Raw genomic sequence first — 25,001 nt, forward strand, 5'->3', positions numbered from 1 at the left:
TGTTGCAGTGATAATAAAACTTTCCTGGCTCCAGCGTAGAAGACTCCCGCCCACTCAGTGGTTGAGAGCAGAGCCACGTCAATCAAAATCAATCAACTACTGTATTGGAGATGCGATCACGTGGATTTCGGATGAACTGGAGCACATATTTGTTCGCTTTAAGCATGTGACTTGTAATAAACATTTCCAAGAATAACAATGTATAACTGTTTTTAGATTATTAATTTGGGCTTCAGGGAAAATCCACGAGTTAAGTTACGTCATAATTTCAGGTGCATGGTTAATCTGCAAATCGGAAAAACCGCAAGCGGATAATCGAGTCTACTGTATATATGTGTCAAAATGTACCATATCGTTTCTCAAAGACAATGGCTATCCTGTTACTTGTCCATGTCATAGCTCAAGAACCTCTTAAAGAGTGACATGGTGGCGAGATGTAAACTACCTCACCTGGTATACAGGAGGTTGTGGTTTCGATCCCGACCCTGACGCCTGTATATTTGGAGGTTGCGTGTTCTCCCCGTGGTCACGTGGATTTTTCTCCAGGTCCTCTGGTTTTCCACTCCACATTTAGAAACGTGCATACATTTCCACGTGATAAGCCACTTTGTTGGGCTATCATTTGTGATAGCCAGGTCGCTTTTCAAAAAGAGCTATACAGCCCAGTGGGCCTTACCTGGTAAAATAAAAATAATAGTTTAGTTTAACTGGCCGTCCTCGCAGCAGCAGGGGCTTTTGGCTGGCCGTCGAACAAAGACGGTCACCGCATAGCACGCTTTCAGATGCGCTTCTGCGGCCGTCTGGAACGCTCTTCCCTCCGATATGAGGAATCCGCCGGAGCTACGCACCTTTAAATTATCTAGATTTGAAAACGTATTTCTTTCTTACTGATTTTTCGTCTTTAGTTCGTTGTTCCCTCCGCCCCCCGCACCTCCGATTATTGCGGTTGGCTATGTACAGCACGAAGGAAGCTCAACGTGCAGCTGGTCCGCAAACTCCAACACGCTGATGGGAAAAAAAACACATCAGGTGACAAAGTCCAAAAATAACTGGACTGCTTGCCTTTGCCGACACCCATCCTCTTGTGGATGAGGCAGACTTAACACCGTTGCCACACAAAAGGCTGGGAAAAGCAGCGGGGCAGGGATGGTTCAACCACGTGTTTAGTTTAACCCGTAGACATTCGCGACCAATATTATGCGCGCTTAGTTTGTTGTCCTTCCCCCATCAGCACCTCCGATTAGTGCGGTTGGGGTTAGAGTGCGTAAATATGAATGCGTTGTGAAGCCCGGCACAGCCAGGTTTGTCACGTGAAGAGTAAATCCACGACATTTACAATTTGAGTACCGTGACGTTTCGCCAGTAATTACAACAACCAGCATCATCAGGCGACGGCCAGAGTTGGAGAAATCCTCCTGCTGTTTCGGTCTTAAATCGAGGGGGAAATGTGATGTTGTCACGTGTGAGCCAATCAGGTGCGACGGCCAGAGGAGGGGGGCTAATGTATACATATAAATCACGCGACGCATTTAGATGTTTAACGAAACATTTATATTTACGCGATCTAACCCAAAACAACTCTATCATGGATGACGTTGGTCGCGAAAGCCTCCTACGTGTTGGACTTCCACGAACATCCGTGCGTCCGCCATCATCCCAGCGGGGTGGAAGGCCACTCAGACCATCGGGTATCCCTGAAGGCACGAAGAAGACTCCACCGACTCCAAAAGGAGCCACTGACGAATGCCGTTAATTCAGTCTTCTGTTTTTTCTCCTCATTTTTGCTCTTAAATTTGTTTTTCCAATGAGGCTAAGCGACGCACACAAGCCCCCGCTAACAATGCGGCGCCGATGGTTTCTGGGGATGGGGTGGGGGAAAACTGAATAAAGAATGCGAATGGGGAGGAGATAGAAGGGATGCTTGAGATAGGAGGGATGCTTGAACTTTTGGGGTGCTTGAATACGTACTGTACGGTACGTTGAACTTCTTTCGCGCACCGTACGTAGTAAAAACCGCGCTAATTCGGAAGGTGCAGTACATGTCTCGGTGCGGATGAAAGGGATTGCTCGGGATGGGTGAGAGCTTGTGTTTATAGGGGGCGCGTGGATAGGGGGTTCAGGAGAGTTAACAACATTCTAGGGGGGGGGGGGGAGATCGTGTGTGGGTGGCAAAGGGACACAGGAAAAGTCGTATGACATAATAATTAAAATTGAACCTTATGGCGGGACCCCCAGGGTCCCGAATAAACAGAACGCAAAATCGTAATTAATTTATTTATTTTTGGCGACTCCGTCCCACCTCGCACATAAATGCCGTGACACCCACCAGAAATCAATCCTCTCGTTCTTCACCAAGCACCCGGGTCGTTGCCAAAATTGCCGTAGTCATAAACACAACTTTGAAACTTTGATTAGCGCCTCGTGTAGAGCTCGTCGAGAAGAATAGATTGCCGCGTCGGTCGCCTTCAACAGACATAAAATGATGTCGCAACGCAGTTTATGCGAGAGCCGGGGGCTTATGGGACCCCGGGGTCCCGCCACGAGGTTAATTTATTTCTCATTCCATCCTCGGAGCCCGATGCGCCAATGCATGAAAAGCAGGAAACAAAAACAGAACCCAGGGGCAACCGAGCAAACTGAGGGAATGCCACTTCAAAGTGATGGGTTTTCAAAGCAGACTTGAATATATCTGAAAAATAAGAATAGGTTTAACCTTTTCTGTTAATACAACTGGTGTAGGCCAAACAGTTTCAACGACAGTGCATACATTAGAATTATCAGGGCATATTTGTTTGCATGTTCACCACAAGCACTGTGTCGTTAATGCAGTTCTTGATTCCTTCCGTTTCACACTTAACTTCTAATTTAGCAATCTTTGGAAGAACGTAATCAACCAGGCTATGCGATGTGTGTTAACCGACTCTCTGTGTTGCATTACATTACACTTCCTAATTTTACTAAATTTGCTTTCTCAAACTTCCGATTTTCTTGCTCTATTACCGTACTGGTTTGTTTATAGCCCATTGTCTCTCCTCCGGCCACTATGGTCCGGAATTCCACGCAACTCTCTCATTGTCCTCTACCCCAATCTCCCCCCCCCTCTCTTTCTGCCCCAACCTCTCCCCCCTCTCTCTATTTAAGGCCTCAACACAGTGGCGCTGTCTTTCTGTTTGTCACTCTTTGAAATAATGTAATCAACCAGGTGGGATGTTGACTGTTGTGTTAGTCGACTCTCTGTGTTGTATTGCATTATATTTCTAAGTTTACTACGTTTTTTTTATAATTCATTCTTACCTGATGATGGTTGCTTGTGTTGCAATCGAAACGTCGTATTATATTATTATTTGATTTCATTTTCTACGTGACTTTACCGAAAGAACCAAGGAGTAATCCTTGCAAAAGGTATCCAGTTGGTGGTTTGAACATCTTAACACCTGTTTTATTTTCCAGAAAGGGTAAAAACCTAATCTTATTTTCACACTTGGAATCTACCGACTCCGATTGCCTGACTTCGAGTGGCAAGGCGTTCCAAAGCTCGGGTGCCAGGCTAACAAAAGCACCGATCACCAAACGAGCGCAACCCTAGACCTGGGAGTGCTGAGCACTTGGAGATCAGTAGAATCTTAAGGACCTTGATATAATACCGTGTCAACCCATAAGGTTTACCCACGTGTTCTTGAACAGGGAAACTGAGTTTTTAGGTCCATGCGGCGTACAGCCGTTTCAATACGGGCAAAACAAAATGTCTATTTGTTTGTGTTTCTCCCTTGTAATGGGACTTTGTCGGATGAACGTTGAGGTTTATAAGGGGCACGGGGTGACCAATAAGGTATTAATTTGTCTGTAATAAGGTAAGGCACTGATAAGGGGTTGCCAGGTATGACAATATATAAATGTATACGTTCCTTCAAGCAATGTGGGTGCGTGAATACATTTTAGAGCCTCGTTAAGCGACTTTACGTGTGTTAGGGGTGTTTCGAACATTTGATTCAACCCCCCCCCTCCCCCCCCGGCTGTGCCTATCTTCTCTCAACTGATGGCAAGGACAGTTTAAGCTGATGGAGCAGATTCACCCGTACAGGCTGAAACAACATCCGTGAAGCAAGCGATTTTTTTTTTCCTCGGGGATCGGGCAGGCGGAGGATGAGGGGTGGGCGGGTGGTGTTCTGAGCCGGTCGAAATTGGAGCGATCATTCTCTCGATTTCATTTTCACGCAACTGTTAGGGAGACTGCCCCCCGTCTCCCATAAGGTTCAACTATACATTTAAATTATTATGTCATACGACTTTTCCTGTGTCCCTTTGCCACCCACACGGGATCTCCTCCCCCCCCCCCCCCCCAGAATGTTGTTAACTCTCCTGAACCCCCTATCCACGCTCCCCCCTTCGCTGCTGCTCCTCGGGGCATGATTTAACTGGCTGCACTAACCACTTTACAATCACGGCGAGCTGCGCAGGCTCACGGGTTAACGTGCCGCGGCGAGCGCGCACACGTGGGCGAAATTACACACCCGTGCGTAAACACAGAAACACCCCTGCGCGCAGGCTCACGGGGTTAACGTACGTTGGCGAGCGCGCACACGTGGGCGAAATTACACACCCGTGCGTAAACACAGAAACCACAGCGCGCAGGCTCACCACACCACGCACTCCCCTTCGCACTCACAGACACAACACGACACGGTTTATACTCCACTGACGATTTATTCCCCACGAATAAACAAACCCAACTGCGCGTGTCAGTGCGGACGAGCAGGACAGGTCTAACCTATCCCTCTACTATCTGATACTTAATTGGCCTGTCCGCTCTCTATTCTCAATTTCTCTCTCAGAATTTCGCCCCTCTGTCTTACCTCTCTTCGTTGTACTTACGGTCCGACCTCGCAGTGTCGGGGGTCGCGGAAAGATGATGCTGTAAACGGAATCTGGCTGTTCTCTGACCCGTCTCACGGACGTGCGAGTAACAGTGAGATGACGGCTCCTCGCTCCGTCTCCAGTTGATCCCCAGCGAAAACGATCCCGTGCTTTCCAAAATCGTCCCTTTTTATGCTCGGCTTCAAAGCATGCGCGCCGCCGTCCCGTTGGCCTCTTATCCAATCCGATCACCCCCCCCCTCTCCGACGCTCCGCCCCCCCATTGTTTAACCAAGTTCACCGACTCAATAAGCGAGCCGGTGCCGCATCATCGCCGTTAACCCGCGGTGCATCATGGGTAGAGACGTTAATCCGTGGTCCATCACGGGTAGAGACGTTAATCCGCGGTGCATCACGGGTAGAGACGTTAATCCGCGGTGCATCACGGGTAGAGACGTTTAACCCACGCTGCCCCGCTCCTCACTTGCCTGCTGGTCCGTGTGTGTCTTGGGCATTTCCTCACTGCGGTTCTCAGCGAGTTCGCCGTGGTCATTTAATTCTAAGTTAAGCCACGGCGCCGCAGTGCCATTTGGCCTGGGGGGGGGGGGGTGCCTGCCAATTCCCTGACCCTGAGAAACCGTGGAGCACCCCCACGAGGGGGTCTCTCGGGTAAAAACTCAGGAAAGGTGCCCCCTCCTCCCCACGAGGCCCTACGTGAATGTGAGTGTGTGTGTTTATGTGGGGGGTGGCGGGGGAAGTGCTGTGACGGGAGCCGGGTGGCTTCTCGGTCGCAGCAGCACAGCGACGGCCCCGGTTTCGGCGGAGTGGCTTCGCTGTTGTGGCACCACACGACCTCATTCCGCACTTCATTCCGCACGACGATTTCATTCCGTGTGGCTTCGTTCCTGCACGACTTTCATTGCTTAGGACCTCATTCCGCATTGCATTCCATAGAGCACACAACTAAACATGTACTATTGTTATTCTTGGTTCTTTCGGTAAAGTCACGTAGATAGAAAATGCAATTAAAATAACAGATAATAAAATAATAAATTGAAAATAATACAAGCAAAAAACCCACGACGTTTCGATCGCAACACAAGCGGTCTTCATCAGACGGAGAGAAAAGAGGGGGCAAGCCTCCAAATGCAACTCCTTATAAGGGCTTACAGAGTGGGCGGGGCAGCCAGCGCAAATGTCGGAGACAAATGGGGGGAGGGAGGGAGCAAAGACAGGGGGAGAGAGAGGGGGGGGGTAGAGATAGGGGGAGAGAGAGGGGGGGTAGAGATAGGGAGAGAGAGAGGGGGGGTAGAGATAGGGGGAGAGAGAGGGGGTAGAGATAGGGGGAGAGAGAGGGGGGGGGGTAGAGATAGAGGGAGAGGGGGGGGTAGAGATAGGGGGAGAGAGAGGGGGGGGTAGAGATAGGGGGAGAGAGAGGGGGGGGTAGAGATAGGGGGAGAGAGAGGGGGGGGGGGGTAGAGAGGGGGAGAGAGGGGGGTAAAGATAGGGGGAGAAAGGGGGGGTAGAGATAGGGGGAGAGAGAGGGGGGGTAGAGATAGGGGGAGAGGGGGGGGTAGAGGTAGGGGGAGAGAGAGGGGGGGGGTAGAGATAGGGGGAGAGAGAGGGGGGTAGAGATAGAGGGAGAGAGAGGGGGGTAGAGATAGGGGGGAGAGGGGGGTAGAGATAGGGGGAGAGAGAGGGGGGTAGAGATAGGGGGAGAGAGAGGGGGGTAGAGATAGGGGGAGAGAGGGGGGGTAAAGATAGGGGGAGAAAGTGAGGGTAGAGATAGGGGGAGAGAGAGGGGGGGGTAGAGATAGGGGGAGAGAGAGGGGGGTAGAGATAGGGGGAGAGGGGGGGTAGAGATAGGGGGAGAGGGGGGGGTAGAGATAGGGGGAGAGAGGGGGGGTAGAGATAGGGGGAGAGAGGGGGGTAGAGATAAGGGGAGAGAGAGGGAGGGGGTAGAGATAGGGGGAGAGAGGGGGGGTAGAGATAAGGGGAGAGAGAGGGAGGGGGTAGAGATAGGGGGAGAGGGGGGGGGTAGAGATAGGGGGAGAGGGGGGGTAGAGATAGGGGGAGAGAGGGGGGTAGAGATAGGGGGAGAGAGGGGGGGGGGTAGAGATAGGGGGAGAGGGGGGGGTAGAGATAGGGAGAGAGGGGGGGGTAGAGATAGGGAGAGAGAGGGGGTAGAGATAGGGAGAGAGGGGGGGAGGGGTCTAGAGGTGGAGCTGAAGGCGAGGGCGCAGTCCAAGTGTGTTAATTACTTATATATATTTAATTTCATTTAAAATGTTTTATTAGTTATTTTATTTTCTATCTACGTGACTTTACCAAAGGAACCAAGAATATGAATTCCTGCAGTCACGAAAGTTACAAGTCAAAACGTACTATTATTATTAACAGACAATGCATGCTACATTTTAATAAAGCGCTACTTTACTGCCAAAAAGAAATACTAAACAACGCAGAAGATTACTTTACATCGCAACACGCAAGATCCATAAAGAAGGCACCCCACTACGACCCATCGTATCCACGATCAACTCCCCTACCTATAGACTGGCCCGTTTTCTGTCAGATACCTTGCTGCCTTTCACTGGCAAGACCACCTCAGCAGTACTTAACTCAGCCCAATTGGTCTCTATGGTCAAAGACGTTGTACTGTCCCCTGACGATATCCTTGTCAGCTTCGATGTGGTCTCTTTGTTCACCTGGTGCGTAAACCAAAAACACATCGACACTGTGGGAGATGAACACGGCCGGCGGCGTGGGTTTTGTTGCCCACCTACCCACCCATGACCCCTTACAGACGCGACTCGCTCACAGCCCTTAGCCACGTGGCCTGACCCAGCTACCCCCCCCCCTCCATCATCTTCCCGTGTTTAGTGAACTCCAGCAGGGGGTGGGGGTGGTGGGCCAGGTCGCCTGCTCGCAACAGCTTCCGAGATCCATCGATCCACCTCCACAGCTCACAACCAGAAGGCGTGCCGCGGTCATTTTCGGAAGGACGGGACAGAACCTCTTCGTTGGAGCGACACGCTGGCGAGCTTAGGACGGGAAATTTGTTTTACCGTGCCGTTCGGTGGCCGATCCAGCGCCCAGCACCACCACCACCACCACCTCACCCCCTGCCGTTGGCCGTGCACGCTAAACTAAAACTAAACTTTTTTTATTGAACCAGATAAAAATCTTCTTTGGTTCTTTCGGTAAAGTCACGTAGAATGAGAATAAAATAATAAATTAATAAAATAACACGATAAAATTCTCACGACGTTTCGGCCACAACACAATTGGCCTTCAGGTGAAAGGAACAGACCTGTCGGGACGACAGAGCTTCAATCGACAGGTTTGTTCCTTTGACCTGAAGAAGGCCACTTGTGTTGTGGCCGAAACGTCGTGAAAATTTTTATTGTGTTATTTTATTAATTTATTATTTTATTCTCATTCTACGTGACTTTACCGAAAGAACCAAAGAAGATGAATCCTTGCAGTCACGAAAGCTTTAAATCGACAAGATAAAAATCGTACTGAGCTACGTAGCTCTTTTTCAGAAGCGACCTGGCCATCACAATTGATAGCGCGACAAGGTGGCTCATCATTGCGTGGAAATGCGTAGCAGCCAAATACTCCGAAACGCGCGACGTTGATTCGAAACGTGGAGGAAAAAGTCGGAGGACCCGGAGCAAAATCCACGCTACCATGGGGAGAGAGAGAGACACGCACACTCCAAATATACAGCAGGCGTCAAGGGTCAGGATCTAACCCATGCCCCCCCCCTGTATACCGGTCGAGGCAGTTAACATCAATCTTCATTTGGCGTTAACATCTCCCGAGCCACCGCGGCGCTCCGTGTTCAGGCGTAGGAGCTGCTACCTGTCAGCCTCAATCACCGGCCCTCTCAACCGCCCACCCAAGGCCCACGGCGATTCGTTTGGAGTGCTAAGATCGCGAGCCCGAACGCGCGTGCATGTGTGTATGCCTGTGTGTGTGCCTGTGTGTGTATGCCTGTGTGTGTGTATGTGTGTATGCTTGTGTGTATGCGTGTGTGTGTGTATGTACGCCTGTGAGAACGCCTGTGTGTACGCCTGTGTGTGTGTACGCCTGTGTGTACGTCTGTGTGTGTATGCCTGTACGCCTGTGTGTACGCCTGTGTGTTCGCCTGTGTGTATGCCTGTGTGTACGCCTGTGTGTATGCCTGTGTGTACGCCTGTGTGTACGCCTGTGTGTACGCCTGTGTGTGCGTCGTGGAGCGGTCAGTGCGCTGCGCTACGAACCCGGCGACCCGAGTTCGATTCCCGCTCATGGCCAACACACAGTGATGATTATCTGAACCGGTCCGGAGCCTCCCCTAGGTCGACTCAGCCTAAAATGAGTAACCGGTGCGGTGTAAAATTGCCAGAGGAGACAAAGGCGGCCGGGCGTGGTGCTGGCCACCCACCCCCTCGTGTGCCGTGCCAGCCTTCATAGGTGTTCAGTAACAGCATGTCTATATCGGCATGTGCGTGCATGTGTATCTGTGCGAGTGTGTATCTACGTGCCTGTATATCTGCGTGTGCGTGCGTATCCGTGTCTATCGGCGTGTGCGTGCGTGCCTGTGTATCTTTGTATGTGTGTATATCTGTGTATAACTGTGTGTGTGTATATATCGGCGTGTAAAATTGCCACGGAGGAGACAAAGGCAGCCGGGCGTGGTGCTGGCCACCCACCCCCTCGTGTGCCGTGCCAGCCTTCATAGGTGATCAGTAACAGCACTTGCCCCGGCAGTCTGTTAAGGCTACACGGGGTATCTTTTTTGTGCGTGCGTGTGCGATCTGGACACATTGCCATCAGTGAGCTCCTCCGGCAGGCAAGGCTACATTTGGCTGGGTCATGCAGCCCCGCATGCCCAGCCAACGCATGCCCAAGCAGCTTCTGTTTGGCTGCATAGAGGGGGCTGAACGTGAACGACACGGCCTGGTGAAGAGATGGAGCTGATGCGGTACGGGAGGATGTGGAGCTGAGTGGTCTTGCCAACGACTGGTACCAACAGTATCAAGATCGGCCTCTTTGGAGGAGGCTCGTGAAGGACGCTGCTACTGGGCAGTTGGAGGCAGTCGTCCTCCAGCAACAACGGAGGGCAGAGGAGCGACGCTCACAACAACGAGCGGAGCGCCGGGCGGTCATCTCAGTCGGTCAACCCACGGCACCTGCTGGATCTGTCCCGAGACCTCCTGCCAGCGGGTGTTCGACACTTCACGTGGCCTTAACGTGCACATAGCCTGGCACAAGTGCCGTGGTGACGTCACCGGCACTTCGTGGCAAATGGCGGGTCTCGGTGCGTGTGCGTGACCACACCGCGTCAACGACACGGGGTCGGTGGGTGGCTGAGTGTTTATTTACAAAAGGATTCAGCCGTGGACAATTTTAGAAGCCCACAGACATTGGTGGTTTTTTTTAACGCCGGGACGCAATGGCCGTGGCAGCCCCCCCCCCACTCCCCCCCCCCATCCCCGCCCCCCCCCCTATCCCCGCCCCAGCACAGGTGACCACTGCTACCGGGAGTCGAACCTATACGCCCCCCCCCCTCCCCCGTGGCGGTGAGCTGACTCGGAGGCGAGCTCGCTGCCCAGTGTCTGACACAGGTGAGGGTGAGTGTGTGTGTGAGAGGGTGAGTGTGTCTGAAACAGAGGGTGAGTGTGTGTGGGAGAGAGGGTGAGTGTGTGTGTGAGAGAGTGAGTGTGTGTATGAGAGGGTGAGTGTGTGTATGAGAGGGTGAGTGTGTGTATGAGAGAGAGTGTGAAAGAGAGGGTGTGTGTATGAGGGGGTGAGTGTTTGTATGAGAGGGAGAGTGTGTGAGAGAGAGGGTGAGTGTGTGTATGAGAGGGTGAGTGTGTGTGGAGAGAGGGTGTGTGTATGAGAGGGTGAGTGTGTGTATGAGAGGGTGAGTGTGTGTATGAGAGGGTGAGTGTGTGTATGAGAGGGTGAGTGTGTGGGAGAGAGAGGGTGAGTGTGTGTGGAGAGAGGGTGAGTGTGTGTGTGAGAGAGAGGGTGAGTGTGTGTATGAGATAGAGGGTGAGTGTGTGTTTGAGAGGGTGAGTGTGTGTGGAGAGAGGGTGAGTGTGTGTGGAGAGAGGGTGTGTGTATGAGAGGGTGAGTGTGTGTATGAGAGGGTGAGTGTGTGTATGAGAGGGTGAGTGTGTATGAGAGGGTGAGTGTGTGTATGAGAGGGTGAGTGTGTGTGGAGAGAGGGTGAGTGTGTGTGGAGAGAGGGTGAGTGTGTGTGTGAGAGAGAGGGTAAGTGTGTGTATGAGAGAGAGGGTGAGTGTGTGTATGAGAGGGTGAGTGTGTGTATGAGAGGGTGAGTGTGTGTGGAGAGAGGCTGAGTGTGTGTGGAGAGAGGGTGAGTGTGTGTGGAGAGAGGGTGAGTGTGTGGGATTGTTTAGTGAAGGGGTGAGTATTCTTAAGAGGGTGCGTGGTTAGTATGCAGCTGAGCATTGCGAGTGGTGAGTGTGGGTGAGTGGTGAGTGTGGATGAGTGGTGAGTGCATCAATAAGCTGCCGAGTGTGGTGAGTACATCAGTAAGCTGGTGAGTATGGTGACAGCATCAGTAAGCCGGTGAGAGTGGTGAGGGTGGATGAGTGGTGAGCGCATCAGTAAGCTGGTGAGTGTGGTAAGTGCATCAGTAAGCTGGTGAGTGCAACACCCGTGAGCTGGTGAGTGCAACATCAGTAAGCCGGTGAGTGTGGTGAGTGCATCAGTAAGCTGGTGAGTATGGTGACAGCATCAGTAAGCCGGTGAGAGTGGTGAGGGTGGATGAGTGGTGAGCGCATCAGTAAGCTGGTGAGTGTGTTAAGTGCATCAGTAAGCTTGGGAGTGCAACACCCGTAAGCTGGTGAGTGCAACATCAGTAAGCCGGTGAGTGTGGTGAGTGCATCAGTAATCTGGTGAGTGTGGTGACAGCATCAGTAAGCTGGTGAGTGCAACACCAGTAAGCCGGTTAGTGCATCAGTAAGCTGGTGAGTGGGCATCGCGCGTCGGGGTGAAAAGGACGTCGGCCTTGGAGTTAACGAGGTAGACGGAGCACAGAGACAGCGCCAGCACCAGGCAGCCCACGGCCAGCGTCACGTGCTGCACGCACACGAGGGGCATGAAGACCGCGGCATCAAGACCACGGTGTCACAACTAACGGTGTCACGACCACAGCGCCACGACATCACAACGACATCACAACAACGACGTCACAACCGAAGCTGGCTGTGTGTGTAGCTGTGTGGGTGTACCGCTGGCTGGCTGTGTGTGTAGCTGTGTGAGTGTACCGCTGGCCGGCTGTGTGTGTAGCTGTGTGAGTGTACTGCTCACTGGCTGTGTGTGTAGCTGTGTGAGTGTACCGCTGGCCGGCTGTGTGTGTAGCTGTGTGGGTGTACCGCTGGCTGGCTGTGTGTGTAGCTGTGTGAGTGTACCGCTGGCCGGCTGTGTGTGTAGCTGTGTGGGTGTACCGCTGGCTGGCTGTGTGTGTAGCTGTGTGAGTGTACCGCTGGCCGGCTGTGTGTGTAGCTGTGTAGGTGTACCGCTGGCTGGCTGTGTGTGTAGCTGTGTGAGTGTACCGCTGGCCGGCTGTGTGTGTAGCTGTGTGGGTGTACCGCTGGCCGGCTGTGTGTGTAGCTGTGTGGGTGTACCGCTGGCCGGCTGTGTGTGTAGCTGTGTGTCTATCCGCGTGTGTATCTAGCTCCGTGTCTAGCCACGTCTGTCTAGCTGTGTGTGTAGCTGTGTGTGCATCTGGCTGGCCGTGTGTGTAGCTGCGTGTGTCGCTGTGTATCTGGCTGGTCGTGCGTGTAGCTGGCCGTGTGTGTAGCTCATTGGCCGTGTGCGTAGCCATGTTATATATCCGTGTGTGTAGCTGGCCGTGTGCGTATTCTTGTGTCTAGCCGCGTGGTTGTCTCGCCGTGTGTGTATCCGGCTGGCCGCGCGAGCGAGCGCCGCCCACCTCCAGCTGGGGGCTGGCGACCAGGAAGAGGCGCGCCCGCAGCTGCTTCCAGCGCGACTCGGTCCAGGTGGAGTACTCCCCCGAGTCGAAGTCATGCAGCTCGAAGGCGGGCGATACGGCGGGCGACAGGTGCGCCGTGCTGCGCGTGCAGAAGCCACCGCCCTCCTTGTCCCCCTCCTCGGCCCCCTTGCCCGGCGGCGACCCCATGACCCAGATGTACTTGTACATCTGGTGGGACGGAGAGGAGGTGGTGGTGGTGGTGGTGGGTGTGGGGGGGGGGAGGAGGAAGTGGAGGGAGGAGGATGAGGAGGGCGACACGAAGGGGGTGGAGGGAGTGTTAGGTGGTAATGGAGGGAGGCGACATGGAGGAGGAGGAAGAATAAGCCGAAGAAGAGAAGGAAGAGGAGAAAGAAGAGGAGGGGGGGGGGGTGGACGAAGAGGCAGGTGGACACGCAGAGGTGGTGGCGCTGCTGTGGATTCGCTGTTGTTGTTGTTGTTGTTGCCGTGTGGGCACCTCCTCGTCGGTGACGCCGTGCTTCTTGGGGTCGCGGCAAGCCGTCTCGTTGAGGGGCACCGCGGTGCCCGTGAGGTTGGCGAGGGCGTGGAGCACCACCTGCGTGATGTCGTTGTGGCTCCAGTTGTCGCTCACGCCCACGTAGAAGCTGAGCGCGTGACGGCCTGGGCACACGCACACGCGCACGCACGCATGCACATGCCGGTATACACACACGCAGATACACAGTATGCATGCGTCGGTAAACACGCACGCAGATATACACGCACGCAGATATACACGCACGCATACACACACAGATATAAATGCAGATATACACTCAGATATACATGCACGCACGCACACGCCGAAATACACACGCATATATACACACGCACACAGATCCACACGCCGATATATACACACACACAGTTATACACGCACAGATATACACACATACAAAGATACACAGGCACGCACACGCACGCCGATACAGACACACAGATACACACGCACGCACACGCAGATATACAGGCGCGTACATACACACTCACACAGATACACACACATGCACGCACATGCCGATATACACACACATATATACGCCGATATATACAGATATACACAAAGACCCCCCCTGCTGTTAGCGAGCACCTATGAAGACCAGCACCGCACACAAGGGGGTGGGTGGCCAGCACCATGCCCGGCCGCCTTTGTCTCCCCATTGGTGATGTTTACAAACCGCACCAGGTACTCATTTGAGGCCGAGTCGAACTAGGGGAGGCCCAGGACCGGTTCAGATAATCGTCACCGGTGTTGGCCGTGAGCGGGCATCGAACTTGGGTCGCCGGATTGGCAGTGCAGCGCGCTAACCGCTACACCACCGCTCCCCACACACACAACATCGATAGACACGCCCACGTACATTTCATTCTCTGCTACGGCTAACATCAGCGGTGGCAATGCGAACGGTTCCTGGGCCTCCCTTAGGTCAACTCAACCTTAAATGAGTGCCCGGTGCTGTGCACAAACATGAGCAGCACTGAGGAGACAAAAGTCGGCTGTGGGGTATGTACGTATGTTGAACTTCTTTCGCACCGTACGTAGCGGAACCACGCTAATCGGAGGTGTGGGGGAAGGACAATAGACTAAACAGAAATAGCAGTTCTAAAGAAATGAGTTCTCAATTTACTATAGTGGTGTAGTGTATAGTGGTGTAGTGTATGGTCGTATAGTGTAGTATATAGTAGTGGAGAGTATAGTAGTGTAGTGAAGAGTAGTGTCCAGTGCAGTTTATGTATAACTTATTTCACACCGTACGTAGCCAACCGTGCGGGGGAAGGACAAGCTAAACACGCAAAAAGCCGTTCTCACAGAACCATTCCTCTGCATCTGCTCGCGGGCAGAGGAAGTGGTTGGGGGAGGGGGGAAGTAGGAAGTGAGGATTACCCAAAATGCCCTTGTTCTCTTTGTCCATGATGCTGCGCAGCCACGAGTTGTTGGCCCGAACGAGCAGTGTGTAGAGAAGACGCGCCACCTGCAAGACAAAGACAAAGGTTCCCCCGAGTGGCGCTTCACAGGCTGCTGGGGGCAAGTGCTGTTCGTAGAGAGTAGTGCCGATGGGAGGCCGGCACCGTGGCGCACGAGGGGGTGGATTGGACAGCACCACGTCCGGGCAGCCTTGGTCTCCCACGGCTGGCGATTTTTACGCATCGCACCAGGTACGCAGCTGAGGCTGAGTCGACCTAGGGGAAGCCCAGGATCTGTTCAGACAATCGTCACTGGTGTTGGCCGTGAGCGGGAATCGTACTCGGGTCGTTGGGTTTGAAGAGCAGCGCGCTAACCGCTCCCCACGCAAGCACACAAAGACATCAATCCCCCCCCCCCCTCCCCGCGTAACCTGCACATACTGTAGGTGCAAGAGCTGTCAGCGAGCCTATGGAGGCCGGCACGGCACACGAAAGAGGTGTGGTGTGACCAGCACCACGCCACCCGGCCGTCTTTGTATCCCCAGCGGCGATGTTTATTTACACCACACGCACCAGGCATTTTATTTGAGGCCCAAGTCGACCTCGGGGAGGCCGAGGCCAGGTGAAAATAATTGCCACCGATGTTGGCCGTGAAGAGTTAGACTGAAACGGAAGTTGCCAGGCTCACAACTGGGTGGGATAACCACGAGGTTCCCGTAGCGTGCACACCGATTAGCACGGTTGGCTACGTAGGGTGCGAAATAAGTTCGACATACATACACACACCCATGTGCTTGCCTGTGTGTGATCACGCACATAGAGGGGCCAGGTTTGTGTGCATGTGACTCTGTGTGCGCTGGTGTGCTTGGGTATCCCGGCATGCTCAGCTAACAGCATGCCCAAGCAGCTTCTGTTTGGCTGGACAGAGAGGGCTAAACGGGCGCGGCATGGGTTGGAGGGGATCTGAGTGGACTTGCCGATGTCCGGTACCAGCGGAGGAGATTTGTGAAGGACACTGCTGGGCATTTGGAGGCAGTTGCCCTCCAGCAACAATGGAGGGCAGAGGAGCGACGCTCACAACCACGAGCGGAGCGCCAGGCGGCTAAAATGCAGCAAGTTCACACAGTGGGAGTACAGCTGGTGGTGCATCTACCGGTCATCTCAGTCAGCCAACCCATGGCACCTGCTGGGTCTGTCCCAAGACCTCCCGTCAAGATCGGCCTCTGTTTAGAAGGTTCGTGAAGGACGCTGCTGTACGTACTTGTGATGGACTGAGTGTGTGTATGTTGACTGTGTGTACGGACTGTGTATATGTTGACTGTGTGTGTGTATGTTGACTGTGTGTGTGTGTATGTTGACTGTGTGTGTGTGTGTGTATGTTGACTGTGTGTATGTTGACTGTGTGTGTGTATGTTGACTGTGTGTGTGTGTATGTTGACTGTGTGTGTGTGTGTGCATGTTGACTGTGTGTGTGTATGTTGACTGCAAGTGTGTGTGTGTTGACTGCGTGTGTGTGTGTGTGTTGACTGCGTGTGTGTATGTTGACTTGTGTGTGCATATGTTGACTGTGTGTGCATATGTTGACTGTGTGTGTATATGTTGACTGCATGTGTGTGTATGTAGACTGTGTGTATGTTGACTGTGTGTGTGTATGTTGACTGTGTGTGTGTATGTTGACTGTGTGTGTGTATGTTGACTGTGTGTGTGTATATGTTGACTGTGTGTGTATGTTGACTGCATGTATGTTGACTGAGTGTGTGTGCATTGACTGTGTGCGTTGACTGTGTGTGTGTGCATTGACTGTGTGCGTTGACTGTGTGTGTGCGTTGACTGAGTGTGTGCGTTGACTGTGTGTGTGCGTTGACTGCGTGTGTTGACTGTGTGTGTGTATGTTGACTGCGTGTGTGTATGTTGACTGCATGTGTGTGTGTTGACTGAGTGTGTGTGCATTGACTGAGTGTGTGCGTTGACTGTGTGTGTGTATGTTGACTGTGTGTGTGCGTTGACTGTGTGCGTTGACTGTGTGTGCGTTGACTGTGTGTGTATGTTGACTGTGTGTGTGCGTTGACTGTGTGTGTGTGTATGTTGACTGTGTGTGTGCGTTGACTGTGTGTGTGTATGTTGACTGTGTGTGTGCGTTGACTGTGTGCGTTGACTGTGTGTGCGTTGACTGTGTGTGTGTGTGTGTATGGCGACTGTGTGTGTGTGTATGGCGACTGTGTGTGTGTGTATGTTGATTGTGTGTGTGTATGTTGACTGCGTGGGTGTATGTTAACTGTGTGTGTGTATGTTGACTGTGTGTGTATGTTGACTGCGTGTGTATGTTGACTGTGTGTGTGTATGTTGACTGTGTGTGTGTGTGTTGACTGTGTTTGTGTGTGTTGACTGTGTGTGTGTATTGACTGTGTGTGTGTATGTTGACCCGTATGTGTGTATGTTGACTGTATGTGTGTATGTTGACTGTGTATGTGTGTATGAATCTATGTATGTTGCCTGTGTGTGTATATTGACTGTTTTGTGTGTGTGTATGTTGACTGTGTGTGTGTGTGTACGGGGGACTGTGTGTGTGTATGTTCACTGTGTGTGTGTATGTTGACTGTGTGTGTGTGTTGACTGTGTGTGTGTATGAATGTATGTATGTTGACTGTGTGTGTGTGTTGACTGCGTGTGTGTATTTTTTTTATTTAAAGCTTTCGTGACTGCAGTAATTCATATTCTTAGTTCTTTCGGTAAAGTCACGTTGAAGGGAAACAACAAAATAATAAAATATATATAAAACAATAAAAATTCTCATGACGTTTCGACCATAACACAAACGGTCGTCTTCAGGTGTTATGGTCGAAACGTCGTGAGAATTTTTATTGTTATATATATTTTATTATTTTGTTGTTTCCCTTCAATGTGACTTTACCGAAAGAACTAAGATTATGCGTGTGTGTATGTTGACTGCGTGTGTGTATGTTGACTGTGTGTGTGTATGGGGGACTGTGTGTGTGTATGTTGACTGTGTGTGTGTATGTTGACTGTGTGTGTGTATGAATGTATGTATGTTGACTGTGTGTGTGTGTGTTGACTGTGTGTGTGTATGTTGACTGCGTGTGTGTATGTTGACTGCGTGTGTGTATGTTGACTTTGTGTGTATGTATGTTAACTGTGTGTATGTGTATGTTGGACTGTGTATGTGGGACTGTGTGTGTGTGTACGTGGGACTGTGTGTGTGTACGTGGGACTGTGTGTGTGTATGTTGACTGTGTGTGTGTATGTTGACTGCGTGTGTATATGTTGACTGTATGTGAGTATGTTGACTGTGTGTGTGTGTATGTTGACTGTCTGTGTGTACGTGGGACTGTGTGTGTGTATGTTGACTGTGTGTGTGTGTTGACTGTGTGTGTGTATGTTGACTGCGTGTGTGTGTTGACTTTGTGTGTATGTATGTTAACTGTGTGTATGTGTATGTTGGACTGTGTATGTGGGACTGTGTGTGTGTGTACGTGGGACTGTGTGTGTGTACGTGGGACTGTGTGTGTGTATGTTGACTGTGTGTGTGTATGTTGACTGTGTGTGTGTATGTTGACTGCGTGTGTATATGTTGACTGTATGTGAGTATGTTGACTGTGTGTGTGTGTATGTTGACTGTCTGTGTGTACGTGGGACTGTGTGTGTGTATGTTGACTGTGTGTGTGTATGTTGACTGCGTGTGTATATGTTGACTGTATGTGAGTATGTTGACAGTGTGTGTATGTGTATGTTGACTGTGTGTGTACGTGGGACTGTGTGTGTGAGAATTTCATCATCGCTTGCGGCTGGGATTGGCATCGTCCCCGACTCCTCCTGATGTCGAGGGTAAATGGGCGAGGTTTAGGACTGTGACTCATGCAGCTGCAATGGCTGCTTTGGGTACGCGGTCCAGACCTCCCCAGACACCCTGGATGACAGAGGAGTTGTTCACGATGGTTGAGAAAAAGCGACAGGCCCACTGTCATCGGCTACAGAATCCCACGTCAGAGAATGAGGAGGCTTACCGCAGCCTTCGCTCGGAGGTTCGGAGAGCCGTGAGGCGCTGCAAGGATGGGTGGTGGTCGCGGGTTGCTGAGGAGATGGAGTCTGCCTCAGTTGCCCGTGATCACAAATCTCTATTTAACTCCATCAAAAAAGTAACCTGCAGCGCCACACCTATTACCATCATTAGGGGAAAAAACGGTGATCCAATTTCCGACCCCCAGGAACAGGTTCGCAGATTTGCTGAGCATTTCTGTGAGGTCCTGGGGGAGGGAAAATCCCTCAGCCAGGAAAACATCGTGGCACAAAGTGAGGATGACCCTGCTGAGGCTGCGGTGCCTCAAATATTGGATGAAGTCACCCCCTGTGAGTGGCTGGCTGAGGTGCCATCTGCTGAGGAAGTATTGAAGGCGATCCGGAGTCTGAGACCAGGAAAGGCAGCGGGCAGAGATGATCTCCCAAGCGAAATGCTGAGGGAGGGTGGCGTTTGTGCACAGACTGCCCTATATGACATCATAACAACAGTCTGGACCACTGGACGGGTTCCGCAGGATTGGAAGGATGCCCTGGTGGTCCCCCTTTTTAAGAAGGGGGACCGCACAGACTGTAACAACTACAGGGGCATCTCACTCCTCAGTGTGCCGGGAAAGGTCCTGGCAAGGATTATTCAGCATCGCCTTGCCAGGCATGCTGAGGAGAGGCTTGCGGAGCCCCAATGCGGTTTCAGGAAAGGGCGGTCCTGCACAGATGCCATATTTTGTGTCCGTCTGCTACAGCAGAGGTGTAGGGAATTCCAACAAGACTTACATCTCTGCTTTATTGACCTGGTCAAGGCCTATGATACCATCAGTAGGCCTGGGCTCTGGGTCGTTCTTCGTGCTTTTGGAGTACCTGACCCTCTGCTCACGATCATTAAGGACCTTCATGATGGTGAGCGGGCCCGGGTAAAACTACGTGGCCGGGAGTCAGAGCCATTCCCTGTACACCTTGGGGTGCGACAGGGATGTCCTCTGGCTCCCACATTATTTAACATCTATTTTGACCACGTAGTTCGTGAAGCCTTCAATAGCTGTACCGGGGGAATCTCCATATGGTACAGATATAATGGGAGGCTAATCGATGCCCGGGTGCGGTCAAGGGATGGCTCCCTATTGCTCAACCACGTTATGTATGCTGATGACTTGGTAATAGCTGCTCAGTCAGAGGAGGAGTTGGAGACGCTGCTGCTGAGACTGGAGCGTGCCACTAAGAGGTGGGGCCTTACCATCAGCCCCACCAAAACTAAGCACCTGCCTGGGTATTTTGTACCATCGGACACTCCACCCCCACAACTCCCAATCGGTGATGGGGCAGTTGTGGAGAGAGTGGAGAGTTTCCCATACCTGGGCAGTGTGCTTATGACTGGCTCCAGTTTAACAGCAGAGGTCTCACTCCGAATCAGTCGAGCGGCAATATCTTTTCATCGGTTGCGTAACGCTGTGTGGAAGCTACCTGGTCTGTCGCTCCGCACTAAGCTTCAGGTCTTCTCGGCCACGGTCATTCCCTCCCTTCTCTACGCTTGCGAAACGTGGACCCCCCTAATGGAACATCTTCGCCGGTTAGAAACATTTAGGCTGGCCTGCCTACGATCCATCCTGGGTTTAACCAGACTGGATTGTGTGAGGAGCTCACAAATCCTTGAAAGATCTGGGCAGGGTCCCATCGGTGAGCTCCTCCGGCAGGCAAGGCTGCGATGGCTGGGTCATGTAGCCCGCATGCCCAGCCACCGCATGCCGAAACAGCTTTTGTTTGGCCGGATTGAGGGGGCTAAGCGGGCGCGGCACGGGCTAGAGAAGAGATGGAGTGATGTGGTACAGGAGGACGTGGAGCTGAGTGGACTTGCCGATGACTGGTACCAGCGGTGTCAAGATCGGCCTCTGTGGAGGAGGCTCGTGAAGGATGCTACTGGGCAGTTGGAGGCAGTCGCCCTCCAACAACAACGGAGGGCGGAGGAGCGACGCTCACAACAGCGAGCGGAGCGCCGGGTGGCTAAAGCACAGCAGGTTGGCACAGTAGGGGGCACAGGTGGTGCATCAGCCAGTCATCTCAGTCAGTCGACCCGTGGCACCTGGGTCTGCCCCGTGACCTCCTGCCAGCGGGTGTTCGACACTTCACGTGGCCTCAGGGTGCACATAGCCTGGCACAAGCGTCGTGGTGACGTCACCGCCACTTAGTGGCGAATGGCGGTTGTTGTTGTTGTGTACGTGGGACTGTGTGTGTGTACGTGGGACTGTGTGTGTGTACGTGGGACTGTGTGTGTGTACGTGGGACTGTGTGTGTATGTTGACTGCGTGTGTGTATCTTGACTGCGTGTGTGTATGTTGACTGTGTGTGTGTATGTTGACTGATTGTGTATGTGTCGATGTATGTTGCCTGTGTGTGTGTATATTGACTGTGTGTGTATGTTGACTGTGTGTGTGTATGTTGACTGTGTGTGTGTATGTTGACTGTGTGTGTGTACGTGGGACTGTGTGTGTGTACGTTGACTGTGTGTGTGTATGTTGACTGTGTGTGTGTATGTTGACTGTGTGTGTGCATGAATGTATGCATGTTGCCTGTGTGTGTGTATGTTGACTGTGTGTGTGTGTTGACTGCGTGTGTGTATGTTGACTGTGTGTATGTATGTTAACTGTGTGTATGTGTATTGACTGTGTGTGTGTATGTTGACTGTGTGCGTGTACGTGGGACTGTGTGTGTGTACGTGGGACTGTGTGTGTGTACGTTGACTGTGTGTGTGTATGTTGACTGTGTGTGTGTATGTTGACTGTGTGTGTGTATGTTGACTGTGTGTGTTGGAAGTTATGTATGTTGCCTGTGTGTGTGTATGTTAACTGTGCGTGTGTGTATGTTGACTGTGTGTGTGTATGTTGACTGTGTGTATGTTGACTGTGTGTAATCGTGCGTATGCACACACAGTGGTGGTGTTGGCCTGAACGTCCATTATTGTCTCTTGGTCTCCGCCTGCTTGCAGGTACAGCGCCCTCGCCACGCCTGTGGCCAGCTCCGTCAGGTTCTAGAGGACACAAAGACAAAGATCCCCCGTGTAGCCTTTAGCAGACTGTTGGGGCAAGTGCTGTTAGTGAGTGGCACCTAAAAAGGCCGGCACGGCCACCCCCGTCTCGTGTCTTAATCTCCCCCATCCGCGTATATCTCTCCCCTGTCCCTGCGTCCCACCCCCTGTCCCCCGTGTCTCACTTTGTCTCGGGTCTCCCCTTGTCCCGTGTCTTCGTCACTCCCTTGTCCCACCCCCTATCACCGTGTCCCACCCCTGTCCCCATGTCTCTTCCCGTCCCCGTGTCCCACCCACGTCCACGTGTCTCTCCCACGTCAACATGTCTCTCCCCTGTCCCACCCCCATCCCCATGCCTCCCTTTGTCCCCTGTCTCTGTCTCTCCCGTGTCCCACCCCCGTCCCCGTGTCCCTCCCCCGTCCCCGTGTCCCTCCCCCGTCCCCGTGTCCCACCCCCACATCCATGGATCCAACCCCCTGTCCACCCGTCCCCGAGTCCCTCCGTTGTCCACGCGTGTCTCACCTTGGCGATGTCGCTGGGGTAGGTGAGCTCCTCCTCTGGCGTGAGCCCCTCCGGGAAGCTCAGCTTAATGTTGGGCGCCACATCGTACACGCTGTGGTAGTACCTGCATGCACACCACGCACACGTGACACGAACACAACACAGGTGTGACGCGCGGCACGCCCGCATGCCTCGCGCACGACACACACACACGCGCGCATGCGCGCGCAAACGACATACACACACGTGCAGAAACACACGGGTGACACACACGCACGTGCCGCACAGATGACACGTGTAAAAACAGACACACACACTGCTATTAGGAGTGGGAGTAGTGTAGGAGATGTGGTCTAGTAGTAGTAGTTCAGTAGTAGCAGTAGTGTAGTAGCAGTGTAGTGGTGTAAGCGCGGTGCTACTAGTAGTGTAGTAGTGTGGTGGTGTCGGTGCGGTGCTACTTGTAGTGTAGTAGTAGTGTGGTGGTGTCGGTGCGGTGCTACTAGTAGTGTAGTAGTAGTGTGGTGGTGTCGGTGCTACTAGTAGTGTAGTAGTAGTGTGGTGGTGTCGGTGCGGTGCTACTAGTGGTGTAGTAGTAGTGTGGTGGTGTCGGTGCGGTGCTACTAGTAGTGTAGTAGTAGTGTGGTGGTGTCGGTGCTACTAGTAGTGTAGTAGTAGTGTGGTGGTGTCGGTGCGGTGCTACTAGTGGTGTAGTAGTAGTGTGGTGGTGTCGGTGCGGTGCTACTAGTGGTGTAGTAGTAGTGTGGTGGTGTCGGTGCGGTGCTACTAGTAGTGTAGTAGTAGTGTGGTGGTGTCGGTGCGGTGCTACTAGTGGTGTAGTAGTAGTGTGGTGGTGTCGGTGCGGTGCTACTAGTAGTGTAGTAGTAGTGTGGTGGTGTCGGTGCGGTGCTACTAGTAGTGTAGTAGTAGTGTGGTGGTGTCGGTGCTACTAGTAGTGTAGTAGTAGTTTGGTGGTGTCGGTGCGGTGCTACTAGTAGTGTAGTAGTAGTGTGGTAGTGTCGGTGCTACTAGTAGTGTAGTAGTAGTGTGGTAGTGTCGGTGCTACTAGTAGTGTAGTAGTAGTGTGGTGGTGTCGGTGCGGTGCTACTAGTAGTGTAGTAGTAGTGTGGTGGTGTCGGTGCTACTAGTGGTATAGTAGTAGTGTGGTGGTGTCGGTGCGGTGCTACTAGTAGTGTAGTAGTAGTGTAGTGGTGTCGGTGTGGTGCTACTAGCATTATAGTAGTAGTGTGGTGGTGTCGGTGCGGTGCGTACTGGTTGTAGAAGGCGGTGCGGTGCTCTGCCAGCACCACACCACTCAGGTTCCTGTGCCGCAGGAAGCGCTGCAGCGACGAGGGCGGCAGCGGCTGCTCGGGGTCAGGGGTCGCCACGGTGAGGCCGCCCGCTCGCAGGGCCTCCACCATGGACCACACCTAAACCGACAGCCACAATAACGCCAACATCGACGTCATCAACATCATCATCATCATCAACGATAACATCAACTTTTATAACATCAACGATAACAATAACATCGATAACATCAACATCATTTACGTCATGAACAACGTCAACATCGATAACATCAACAACGATAACATTAAAATCATCGACGATAACATCATCATCATCATCGATAACATCAACATCATTTACGTCATCAACAACGTCAACATCGATAACATCAACAACGATAACATCAACAACGATAACATCAACAACATCAACATCGGCCTCTGTGGAGGTGGAGGAGGCTCGTGAAGGATGCGACACTGGGGCAGTTGGAGACAGTCGCCCCTCCAGCAAAAATGAAGGACAGAAGAGTGATGCTCACAACAACGAGCAGAGTGCCGGGCGGCTAAAATGGGGGGGCACAGGTGGTGCATCTGGCAGCCATCTCAGTCAGTCAACCCATGGCACCTGGGTCTGTCCCATAACCTCCTGCACCTAGCCTGGCACAGTGGATGGCACAGGTGGTGCATCAGCCAGCCATCTCAGTCATTCAACCCATGGCACCTGGGTCTGTCCCATAACCTCCTGCACCTAGCCTGGCACAGTAGGTAGCACAGGTGGTGCATCTGGCAGCCATCTCAGTCAGTCAACCCATGGCACCTGGGTCCGTCCCATAACCTCATGCACCTAGCCTGGCACAGTGGGTGGCACAGGTGGTGCATCTGGCAGCCATCTCAGTCAGTCAACCCATGGCACCTGGGTCTGTCCCATAACCTCCTGCACTTAGCCTGGCACAGTGGGGGGCACAGGTGGTGCATCAGCCAGCCATCTCAGTCAGTCAACCCATGGCACCTGAGTCTGTCCCATAACCTCCTGCACCTAGCCTGGCACAGTGGGTGGCACAGGTGGTGCATCTGCCAGCCATCTCGGTCAGTCAACCGATGGCACCTAGGGTGTGAGTGAGTGAAGGAGTGGCAAGAGCGAGTGTGAGTGAGTATGCGTGAGTGATGCGAGTCAGTGGTGAGGGTGAGTGATTGGTGCGAGTGATAAAGTGAGTGAGTGGTGAGTGACCGAGTGGTGAGTGAGTGTTGAGAGAAAATTAGTGGTGAGAGTGAGTGTAAGTGGTGTGAGTGAGCGAGTGGTGAGTGAGCGGTGAGAGTGGTGAGTGATTGGCGAGTGGTGCGAGTGTGAGCGAATGAACGAATGAGCGAATTAACGAATGAGCGAATTA

General features: G+C 52.6%; 1 protein-coding gene across 1 annotated transcript in view; it reads right to left on the reverse strand.

Annotated features, from left to right (window-relative positions):
- Positions 1 to 11,761: 11,761 nt before the first annotated feature.
- Positions 11,762 to 25,001, reverse strand: part of NCSTN (nicastrin) — a 39,339-nt gene continuing 26,099 nt past the window's right edge. Inside the window, exons 11-17 of the mRNA XM_032977276.2 lie at positions 23,594 to 23,751; positions 22,346 to 22,448; positions 21,728 to 21,826; positions 14,756 to 14,843; positions 13,328 to 13,491; positions 12,814 to 13,041; positions 11,762 to 11,957 (exon numbers count right to left, since the gene is read on the reverse strand). Of these exons, the coding sequence (XP_032833167.2) occupies positions 11,835 to 11,957; positions 12,814 to 13,041; positions 13,328 to 13,491; positions 14,756 to 14,843; positions 21,728 to 21,826; positions 22,346 to 22,448; positions 23,594 to 23,751 (963 nt within the window). The 3' untranslated portion in view covers positions 11,762 to 11,834. The remainder of the gene's footprint in view (positions 11,958 to 12,813; positions 13,042 to 13,327; positions 13,492 to 14,755; positions 14,844 to 21,727; positions 21,827 to 22,345; positions 22,449 to 23,593; positions 23,752 to 25,001) is intronic.

Source organism: Petromyzon marinus, chromosome 62 (assembly GCF_048934315.1).
Source record: "Petromyzon marinus isolate PM22_M1 ecotype Great Lakes invasive population chromosome 62, UKy_Petmar_22M1.pri1.0, whole genome shotgun sequence".
In the NCBI taxonomy this organism is placed as follows: Eukaryota; Metazoa; Chordata; class Hyperoartia; order Petromyzontiformes; family Petromyzontidae; genus Petromyzon; species Petromyzon marinus.